Genomic DNA, 12,070 nt, shown 5'->3' with positions numbered 1-12,070 from the left:
GGAAGCTTTCAGAAGATTAGACTGGTCGCAGAAAGGAGTCAACGTGAACGGAGAGTACCTAAACCATTTACGATTTGCAGATGACATTGTGGTCATAAGCCACGATCCCAAAGAATTAGAGGAAAATCTTAATCAGTTATGCACAGTTAGTAAGGATTTTGGACTAAAGATGAATATGGCTAAAACAAAAGTAATGATGAACAAGTATGCCACAGAAAGGGAAATAATGATTGAAGGAGCAGTAATTGAAAAGGTGGAGTCATATACTTATCTGGGACAAGTTATTAGCTGTAATAATGATAAATGGCTGGAAGTAAAGAGAAGAATAAATTTTGGATGGATAGCATTCAGGAAATATAGTCACATACTGAAGAGCAATATCCCAGTTTGTCTGAAACGTAAAATAATGAATCAATGTATACTCCCCACCATGACTTATGGAAGTGAAACTTGGGCACTCACCAAAAGAATGGAAGAGAAGCTAAGAACTACACAGTGAAGAATGGAACGAATTATATTGGGAATCAGACTGTTAGATAAGAAGAGAAACACATGGATTAGGCAGCAAACTCAAGTAAAGGACATTCTTATCAAAAATAAAGAACTAAAATGGTCTTGGGCAGGTCACATAGCTCGAAGACATGATGACAGATGGACTAAGAAAATAACAGAATGGTACCCAAGAGGAGCAAGAAGAAAACCTGGAAGACAAAGGCCGAGATGGATAGATGAAATTCATGAGTTTTTGAGTAGTAAATGAATGGCCAGTGCTCAAAACAGAAGGAACTGGAAAGTTGCTGGAGAGGCCTTCATCCTGCAGTGGATTGAAAATGGCTGATGATGATGATGAATAGATGCTAAATTAGATTTTATTCGAGTCCCGAGTAAGCATGAAATTTAGAAAGTTTAATGACTTTGTATCCATATTCTCCCTTTCCAATGAAAATCTGAGTCTAGAATTAATATTATTAAACGAATGTAAAATGTCTTCGATAGTACTATTTATCAGTAACAACTAGAATATCGTCTAAATACCTCCCATAGTATGTGATACAGGGTCGAAAAGGTGTCAAATGTATATGCTCAATCTTTGAGAGATAGATCTCTGACATTAAGCTGCTCAGGCTCAAACCCATTGGCAATCCAACAATTTGTTTGTACACCTTGTCTCGAAAGGTGATATAGTTGGCCTCAACTAACAGTTTAATTAAGTGAAAAATTCCCTTAATAGGTAGCTTCGTATAATTAATTGGTATTGAGTTATTATTTAACATATATCCCCAACAATATCTAATGTGTATTCAACGTTTACATTCGTATATATTGTATGTTCTGGCCTTCAATTCCGTTAACTGAGCTATAGTAATGTAGTCGTTTTTTCGATACGTGGTTAATGTTTTATTGTATTGATTGACCAAATTGGTAAACAGTGCTGGGTCTACTTCAAGATAAGTGGTGGTATCTGAAACAACTGAATCTATCTAGTATTACCACTGTATCTCCTTTATCTGCCCTCTGTATAATAATGTCCTTATTTTCCCGAAGTTCTCATAAAGCTGAACTGCCACGTGTATTCAATTTAGGAAGTCGCGTTTCTTTTATGTTATTCACTACTTGATTAACTTGTTGAATAAATTAAAAAAAATATAAAAAACAATGTTTGTGAGATACTTTGTTAATATGGTTGTTTCTAATATATTCAAATGTACTGCCTGTTATCTCACAAACACAAAATTCATCTCCAATAATAGGCAGTGCATTGAACATATTAGAAACAACCATATTAACAAAGTATACGTATATGACTTCAAAAACTTGTTCACTAGTATATCTCACAACAATTTGATAAAAGTACTATCTGAATATTACATAGAATATCAAGATAGCTTAGGATGTAAAAAACAGTACTGGATAGACCTCATCAACCATAAGGTGAAAAACAACTACATACAGATGGGTAATAGCATCTATGTGCAAATTAGAGGTGTGGCTGTGGGATCAAGTAGTTCATGCTCCATAGCCAACATCTATTTACACTTTTATGAAAATAAGCTTAAAGAAGACATCACATACTACAGGTACATAGACGATGTCATCATCATCATCAGCCACTTTCAATCCACTGCAGGATGAAGGCCTCTCCAGCAACTTTCCAGTTCCTTCTGTTTTGAGCACTGGCCAACCATTTACTACCCAAAAACTCATGAATTTCATCTATCCATCTCCGCCTTTGTCTTCCAGGTTTTCTTCTAGCTCCTCTTGGATACCATTCTGTTATTTTCTTAGTCCATCTGTCATCATGTCTTCGAGCTACGTGTCCTGCCCAAGACCATTTTAGTTCTTTAGTTTTGATAAGAATGTCCTTTACTTGAGTTTGCTGCTAATCCATGTGTTTCTCTTCTTATCTAACAGTCTGAGTCCCAATATAATTCGTTCCATTCTTCGCTGTGTAGTTCTCAGCTTCTCTTCCATTCTTTTGGTGAGTGCCCAAGTTTCACTTCCATAAGTCATGGTGGGGAGTATACATTGGTTCCTTATTTTACGTTTCAAATAAACTGGGATATTGCTCTTCAGTATGTGACTATATTTCCTGAATGCTATCCATCCAAAATTTATTCTTCTCCCAGACATTTATCATTATTACAGCTAATAACTTGTCCCAGATAAGTATATGACTCCACCTTTTCAATTACTGCTCCTTCAATCATTATTTCCCTTTCTGTGGCATACTTGTTCATCGTTACTTTTGTTTTAGCCATATTCATCTTTAGTCCAAAATCCTTACTAACTGTGCATAACTGATTAAGATTTTCCTCTAATTCTTTGGGATTGTGGCTTATGACCACAATGTCATCTGCAAATCGTAAATGGTTTAGGTACTCTCCGTTCAACCATGCAGTCATCAACCATGCAGACTTCGACAACATGGCTAAAAAAATCTATCCCAAAGATCTGACTATAGAAAGAACCAACACAGAAAGCAACCTGCAAGCCAGCTACCCAGACAGTCAAATCACAATAACAAACAACTTTGTATACAACAAACACTACGATAATAGAGATCTTTTCAGCTTCCCAGCAATTAAACTAACTAACTGGGAAACTAAATTAGCCAAAAATATATATGGAAACGTTATCAGAAACCAAACAAACAAACAGAATTATACACATATGCAATAGCCCAGAAAGCATTATAGCAGCTTTAATAAAACTGAAAAATACCCTTATCAAAAACAAAATACCCAACAATTATATCAGACACCATATAAACAGAGCTGCACAAGCTAAACTCATACAGCAACCAAATAATATTAGTCCTAATAGTATCATAGAAAAAAATTTTTCCACAGAGCATAAAAGTTCTAACTGGACTCCTTTTGAACTCCAGGTTAATTGCACATAGGTGTGGCTCGACACCTATCTGAATGGTAGCTGGTTGTCCAAAATCAAAATACCTCACTAGCAGAGTTATTAACACCAGGAAGGTAAATACACTGGTCATCATCACCATACAAATATGCATTTCCACTAAATTGAGATTTAATTACAAGCACGGAAACACAGGGTTAATATTCACAATGAAAGAGGATGTATATATTTGTAAATAGTTATCCCCATGGGCACATACAGGGCTGTCGTGTCTTAGAAAAGCGTTGCCAGTCCACACCCTACGGATAACACATTTAATTTTAATAACTATCATCCAATCTTTTCCCATTTTATTTTAATTACTACCATGTCAATTATTACCATTTATTTCTATCATTTTTAGCCTGGTTAGGTATCATATTGTATCTGCTTCCCACAATAATACACCAAGCTTTAAATTACAATCAACACCAGCCCACACTCAGGAATGCAAAGCACGTGACTTTGCCTACGGCAAGGTTAACCATCACGCCACAGATAAAACCTGGTATGTCGTGCAATAAACTGTACCACACACACACACACACACACACACACACACACACACACACACACACACACACACACACACACACACACACACACACAAAACTAAACTTTGGCAGGAAGTTTAACATTTTCAGACTGACCACCACAGGACATGGAGGTGAGATACTATGATATTTCAATATGTTACATACCCGTAGGGCTTTGAATCTCCTATCACAGTTTGCTGTAATATATGAAAACCATGTTTACTTAAAATTTAGTACTTATATAAAATTAAGTACATATATTCAATAAGATTACTCTTATAATTCCAAATTATCCACTGAGTATTTAACCTGCAAAACTGGTATAGAGATTAAGAAACGGGTATGTATAACACATTCCTCCAATATGGCTTTATGTCTACTCAAAGCCCCCGAGAAGTAGCAGAGGTATAACCATGAGGAGGAATGTTAATTTTCATTTATTTTCATTAATTTTCACTAATATTTGCCAATTTCTCCAGCTTTCTTCAAAATTTCATTAATTCAGTTGCTTTTATATGTATCTTATATATTTTTATATGTAAGGCTATCCATACCAGGGCTAGTTTTAAATATAACTAGCAGGTTGCACTGTATCATGTTGACTGCCTATCTGCAGGTTACTTCTAGGAGGATAACATATCATGCCACTATGCAACATTGTAAAACTTACAAAGTTGGGAAAAATATCTCTGATAAAATACAATTTGGGCATAAAAATACTTAAAGAATGTAAATTTTCATAATTTCTCTAAATTGCATTTCCATTACAGAAATGTGAGAAATGGCTGCTGTAGCTGAGTGATCAAACTCCAAGGTACATTTGCATGTACATTTGAGATGGCCTGGTTCAAAGCCTGTGACTGCTAAATATGAAGATGTTCTAATATTAACTCTATTTTATGAACTCCTCTAACTTTATCACTTTGTGAAATGTGTTTGTCCAACAGTATAAATAGAAAAAAAATATTTATAAAATAAATAAAGAAAAATAAACAATAGTGACTATATATGTTCATCCACAAACTACACATTTAACATACCATTGCCATATCAACAAGAAAATTTTCAAATAGAGTCCAAATATGGTTGCTTGTATAGATCTCCTTCATCTCCACTTCAGTATCAATGAAACAGTGGCTTAGAAAATTGATATATGCTTCCTTTATCTAAAAAAAAAAAGATAGACATTATGTACCACATATAATGCTTTCCAGGGAAAATCAGAAAGTGAATGAGCATAACATGGAATATATATATTTTTCCCAGAATATATATTGTTTCTGAGTGCTTTTCCAGGATATTTTGGAACTACCATATTAGATGTATACAATTTCCTTGCAGGAAGTTGCAATCGTATATTATTAAAAAATCGTATATCCATCTTCTTATGTAAAGTTGTTTTGTTTACCATATAAGGTGCCTGGAACATTATTATTTTGGGGTAAAGCATAATAAGCTTAATGTCAAAATAATGTTGACAGTATTGACCACTTTCACAATTTCCATTTTCATTTGTGGCTGGAGGCACACTCCATACTGCTACAGCGGTGGTAATTTCAGCTGCAAGTGCAATGTGTATCAACCCTAATATGAAGTCTATCATCCTAAAACTTGATGAGCACTGCTACATATTGTTGCCAACACACATCATTTATCACCAATAGATCCTGACTGGCTGTATATTTGTGTGTGCATGTGTGCGTGTGTACAAGCATGTGAACATCATTAAGTTCTCATTCCTCTTTCACATGAAAAACTTGCTATTTATGCCACATTGTACAATGCATTATTTGGTTGATGGAGCAGTACCTTAAATGCCAATGTTTTTGATTTTAATTGGCTTTAACCTTCACTTATGTTTTGTGATTTTAACATATTTTATCCTCTATATATTTTTATCATTTTTAATATATTGTTTTTATTCACTCTTATTTTATTTTTAACCTATTTTTACTTTTTACTTATTTTTTATATTTTTATTTTAATAAAGTTCAATGGTTATCTGAAGTAATTTTATTGTTATTATTTTTTCCATGTTATGCTCATAAAAAAAAACTATTTTTTGTCAGAGGGGTTAAAAATAGGAAGCAAGCACCATTTAACAAACTCTCAACAGATGGAACTAACCACTACCCAGGTGTAATATGAGAAATTATATGCTGAAAGCCTTGTGGATAACTGAAGTCTTGAAAACTTTGTGTGTGTGGGGGGGGGGGTTAGCATGGTTTGTTCTAATAGTTGGAAGGAATCTATTTTGAAAATATGCAGTATCCTTGAACAAAGACTGCACAAGAAACTAAAGCGGTTCATGGGTAATACAGATAAGTGTTTATTCTGATAATAAACTTCACATCTCACGGTAACTTGGGCGGGGGTTGCAGGTAGCTCAGGTTAGGCTAGTGAATTTGAAATTAAACAATTAAACAAATAATAGGTGCTAAGCGGATTTTACAAGGAGTTCGGAAGTTGAGTAGTCTGCATTATAAAGGCATTTAAAGTTAGTGGTATGCTAGTTTCACAGATGTTATTTATTATTTATTTTTTTTTTTTTTAGGAGCATTAGCAACTAAGGCCACATTGCTCTGGGGATATGCGGTGGTCATTCCCTGACCTTTCCGCATCCTCCGTATTTGGTGGTCACAGGCTTGAACCCCGGTCTAATAAAGAAGCATGTATCATGCACTGCTACTCCTGCCCACCTGGTTACGGAGGCGCCTTTCACAGATGTATTGAAAAACATATGAAACTTGTTGACACAAAGACTGAAAATAAAGAGAGTAAATAAAGATAGTGATTTTTTTTTTATGTCTCTTTCCAAATCAATATTCAACCTGTCTATGCTATTAATGGCATACACAGGTTGATCTATACAAATGGCCCTCAGCCCCCAGCAGCTTTCACTCTCCCTGTTACGGCAGCGAGAGGATCAGAGTGGAAGCAGAGGGTGCTAAGAATCTCTGGTTACAATCAGGCTGCCATGCACGGAAACGGAACTTGGCCTGTTATAACGTATGATCACTCATCGGTGAAGACAGGATATTAGAGCTGGAAAAGGAATTAGAAAATGTGAATCAGAATATCATCAGTTTGGCTGAAACAAGAAGAAGAAATGAGTCACTTATAAGTTTATCAAGTGTAAATCTGCTGTACACCAATGGAAACAGTGAAAGGAATGAAGGTGGAGTTGGGTTTCTGGTCCATAAAGATTTTAAAAACAACATTTTGGAATTCAAAAGTACATCACCAAGGGTGTCAAGACTAATACTCAAGATTTCTAAGAGGTCCAAGCTAAAGATTATAATGATTTATGCACCAACATCGAGCCATGATAATGAAGAGGTTGAAGAAATGTACACCGAAATTGAGAGTCTTCTAGATGAGCAGAAAACCCACTGCACTATTGTTATGGGGACTTCAATGCTATTTGATGAATTTGAGGTATTGCTCAAAACATCAAAGGCAGATATTGTTGGGATTTCAGAGACGTGGTGTCACACATTTTTGGTTTTTTTTTTTTTTTTTAGGAGCATTAGCAACTAAGGCCATATTGCTCCGGGGATATGCGGTGGTCATCCCTGACCTTTCGGCATCCTCCGTATTTGGTGGTGACAGAGTCGAACCTCGGCCTAATCAAGAAGCGTGTGCTACGCACTGCTGCTCCTTCCCACCTGGCTACGGAGGCGCCAGTGTCACACAGATATAAGGAATGCAGAACTGGAATTTGGGGAGTACAAAGTCTACAGAAAGGTTAGACAGGATAGGAAGGGAGGAGGGTTTAGGCTATTAGTTAAGAAACACATAAAATCCAAGGAAGTGAAGCCAGTCGACATCGCAGGACAGTGCAGTGTCGAGTCAGTTTGGTGTGACATAAGCATTGGGAGATCAAAATTGAGAGTAGGAGTGTGCTATAGGCCTAATGACTCTGAGGAGTATAATAAGAAACTGTACAGAGAAATAGAGTGGGCCAGTAAATCAGAGAGTCTTATAATGGGAGATTTTAATTTCCCAGATATTGACTGGAATTTGGGGGCTGGTCACTCACACACTAGAAAGGCTTTTGTGGATTTATTGGATGATTGTTTCTACATCAGCATGTTCGGGAGGCAACTAGAGGGAGTAATACTCCTGATTTGATTATCAGTAGTGATTCTTCATGCATTAAGAATCTGCAGATAAATGAACCACTAGGTGGCAGTGATCACAGTGTTCTGAAGTGGGAGTTACTCAAAGAAGTAACTACCATTAGGGGTAAAGGAAAGGGGTATTGCTTTCATAAAGGCGACTACGATGGATTGAGACAGTATTTAAATTCTATACAGTGGGATCAACTGATGATGTTACCAACAGCAAATTCAAATTGGGAAGCATTCAAAGAACTTATCTTGGGAGCTACTAGGCTTTACATACCAACTAAGAAATATTGTTCAAGGTTCAGGCCTAAATGGATGTCAGATGAACTAATGAGACATATGGCAGAGAAGAAAAATGCATGGGATACATATAAATTAACACGTGACATAGAAGCCTAAGATAGATATAAGTTGATCTGTAACCAAGTTACAAAGGAGATTAGGCAGGTGAAGGCAGATTACGAGAAATCTTTGGCAACGGATGCAAAGAAAAACATCAAAGAGTTCTTTATTTATGTAAACTCTAGAAGGAAGGGGATGAATCAGATTGGTCCACTTGATATTGATGGTTCAACTGTTGATGATCCTGCTCAGGTAGCTAACAAACTAAATGAATATTTTGCATTGACATTCACACATGAGGAGTTATTCGGTGAGGGGAATGCCAGATGTGTATTCAGCTCTAGCAGTAAGCTAGATAATCTTGTAATAACTGAGAGTAAAGTGGAGGAGAAATTGTTGAAGATAAACACAAGAAAGACACTTGAGATGGATAGCATCTATCCAGTTATATTAAAGGATGCAGCAAAGGAAGTAAGCAAACCCTTAGCCATAATTATGAGAGCTTCCTTGGACTCATGGGAGGTACTCAAAAACAGGAGATGTGCAAATGTGACCCAAATTCACAAAGGAAGACAAAGGCTGACACAAGTAATTATAGACCTGTGAGTTTAACATCTGTACCAGGAAAATTAACGGAGGCACTGATTAAAGAAGCACTGCAGGATCATCTAGACAATACTTCAGTTATAGCTCGGATACAGCATGGTTTTGTTAAGGGGAAGTCTTGCCTGATCAGTTTGATTGGATACTATGATGCAGTCACAAAAGAACTGGATGTAGTGAATAACTTTGATATTATATACTTGGATCTTAGAAAGGCTTTTGATACTGTTGCACATGGAAGACTGCTGCACAAATTGGAGGAATGTGGCATTGGAGGCAAATTGCTCCTATATATAAAGGGGTGGTTGAGGGGGAGAAGACAGATGTTATTGTTGTTATTTTGGTTTTTAGGAGCATTAGCAACTAAGGCCATATTGCTCCGGGAATATGCGGTGGTCATTCCCTGACCTTTCCGCATCCTCCGTATTTGGTGGTGACGGGCTCGAACCCCGGTCTAATCAAGAAGCATGTGCTACGCATTGCTGCTCCTTCCCACCTGGCTACGGAGGCGCCAGAGAAGACAGAGAGTGGTAATCAATGGACACTGCTCATCGTGGACTAATGTTATTAGTGGAGTCCCTCAGGGTTCAGTTTTGGGTCCTTTATTGTTTTCTGTATTTATAAATGATATTGATGATGGTATATCAAGCTTAATGTCCAAGTTAGCAGACGATACGAAGGTTGGCAGGGTTGTCAAGGACACTACTGACACTATGCTGCTGCAACAGGATCTGGAAAGGTTGAGCAGATGGGCTGAGAGGTGACAAATGAAGTTTAACATTGACAAATGTAAAGTACTACATATGGGAAACAGCAACCCCAGAGCAACGTATCAACTCTGTGGTACTACACTGACAGTGGTAGAGAATGAAAGGGACCTGGGGGTGGTTGTGCAGGCAGATATGAAGTTCTCTGAGCAGTGCAGACTTGCTGCAAGAGTAGCTTATATATCATTGACAATGGTGTATTGTCAATGATATATAGGAATTTTTCTAGCAGGGATAAGGAGGTGAATATTCCCTTGTATAAGGCAATGGCCAGGCCACACCTAGAGTACTGTATACAGGCCTGGAGGCCTCATTTCAAGAAGGATGTACAGCTGCTGGAACGAATACAGAGAAGGGCAACAAGATTAGTGAATGGAACAAAGGGGTGCTCTTACGAAGAAAGGCTTAAGTTTTGCAAATTACAGTGTCTGGAGACTAGGCACCAGCGAGGTGATCTGATAGAGGTGTACAACGCTTGAATGGTTTGAGCATGCTCAATGCTGATGGGATTCTTCGTCTTGCTCAGAATAATCACCTGAGAGGGCATAAATTCAAATTGAGGAAAGATAGATGTAGGATAGATGTGCGGAAATTTGCCTTTAGCCAGCGGGTGGTTGGTAGGTGGAACAGATTTCCATCCCTTGTCGTGGAAGTTGATAGCCTAAATAAGTTTAAGGCTCAGCTGGACAGGTATTTCGAACGAACAGAGGGGTGAAGTGGAAGTGGTTATTTGTTATTTATTTATTTTACTTTATTTATTTTATTTTTTTTTTTTGGCTGATGCTGCATAAGCTTGATTTCTTGCATCAAATGCCTCTACCAATGCTAATGCTAAGGTTGGAAAAAGGCAAAACAGCGCAGAAAGAGGGAATAGAGGAAATTTTGGAATTGGTGAAAGAAATAAAAGAGGTGAAAGTCTTGTGGAATTTATAGAATCTCAAGGACTGTCAGTAATAAACACTTTTTTCAAGAAAAGGGTGAACAGAAAGTGGACATGGATGAGTCCAAATGGATTAACAACTAATGAAATCGACTTCATCCTCACTAAGAGAAGATATATTGTCAATGATGTTACCGTCCTGAATAAGGTAAACGTTGGAAGTGATCACAGAATAGTAAGATGTACACTTGATATAGATGTAGGAAAGGAAAGGAAAAAAACTGATTCGAGTAAATAATACAAAGTTCTTTGAGATAACAGAGGAGGAAAAAAAAAGCAGTATGTACTGGAACTTAAGAACAAGTTTGAACTTCTGCAGACTGCTCAGCACCAAGATATCGACGAGGAATATTACAACTTTCTGAAAGTGATAAAGCCCAAGAAACCTATAGGGAAACAGAAATCCAAAGAAGAAAAAATTAGTCAAGAAACACTTGTCATGATGAACCGAAGATGACAAATGAAGAGCAAGAAAAACACTCACAGGGAGAAATTGAGTATACTGAGTTATGCGAAGCCATGAGAAAGAGACTCAGAGAGGACATAAGAAGATTTAACACAAGAAAAGTAGAACAAGCATTAAGGGAAAACAAAGGATTTAAATAAGCAGCCATGAGCAGTAATACAGAAAGACAAATGATACTGAAACTGAAGAATAGCGATGGTGTACTTATAAACAGCAGAGAAGGCAAAATTCAAATAGCAGAAGACTACTATAGAGAATTATACAAGGAGCTAGGGAATGATACCAGCAGTGGGGAAGATGGATTGCAAAGTAGCAACACATACGACATACCCGATATTCTTCCTGATGAGGTAGAACATGCACCGAAGAAAATGAAGAAACGGAAAGCCCTGGGGGAAGATGAAGTTACTGTAGAGTTGTTAAAATTGGGAGGAAGAGACATAACACAAAAACTGGCAAGGCTCTTCACAAAGTGCATTAGAAAAGGTGTGTCGCCTAAGCAGTGGAATAATGCAATCATACTTTTGCTGCATAAGAAAGGAGATAAATCAGAAATAGGAAATTATAGACCAATTAGCTTGTTATCCCACATCTACAATTTGTTCACAAGGGTCATTACTAACAGATTAGAAAGAATAGTTGATGAGAATCAACCGAAAGAGCAAGCTGGCTTTAGGACAGGATTCTCAACTATGGATCACCTTCACGTAATATCACAGCTAATGGAGAAAGCAAATGAATATAAAACACTATTATGCCTGGCATTTGTGGATTATGAAAAGGCATTTGACTCCATACAGCATAAGGCAATGTTTCGGGCACTGGAAAGACAAGGCATAGATACCGCATATATTATGATTTTGAAGAAAATATATGAC

The 12,070-nt window shown here is 37.0% G+C and overlaps 1 protein-coding gene across 1 annotated transcript in view; it reads right to left on the bottom strand.

Annotated features, from left to right (window-relative positions):
• The window catches only part of Itpr (Inositol 1,4,5,-trisphosphate receptor), a 1,293,714-nt gene that overhangs the window by 597,268 nt on the left and 684,376 nt on the right, over window positions 1–12,070 (bottom strand). The window contains exon 32 of the mRNA XM_090387283.1: window positions 4,985–5,110. Within this exon, the coding sequence (XP_090243409.1) occupies window positions 4,985–5,110 (126 nt within the window). The remainder of the gene's footprint in view (window positions 1–4,984; window positions 5,111–12,070) is intronic.

This window comes from Mastigoproctus giganteus, chromosome 13, assembly GCF_048544385.1.
Source record: "Mastigoproctus giganteus isolate SK-2022 chromosome 13, ASM4854438v1, whole genome shotgun sequence".
NCBI classification, from domain to species: domain Eukaryota; kingdom Metazoa; phylum Arthropoda; class Arachnida; order Uropygi; family Thelyphonidae; genus Mastigoproctus; species Mastigoproctus giganteus.
Note: the sequence above shows the minus strand (reverse complement) of the source record. Positions and strands in the feature narration are given on the sequence as shown.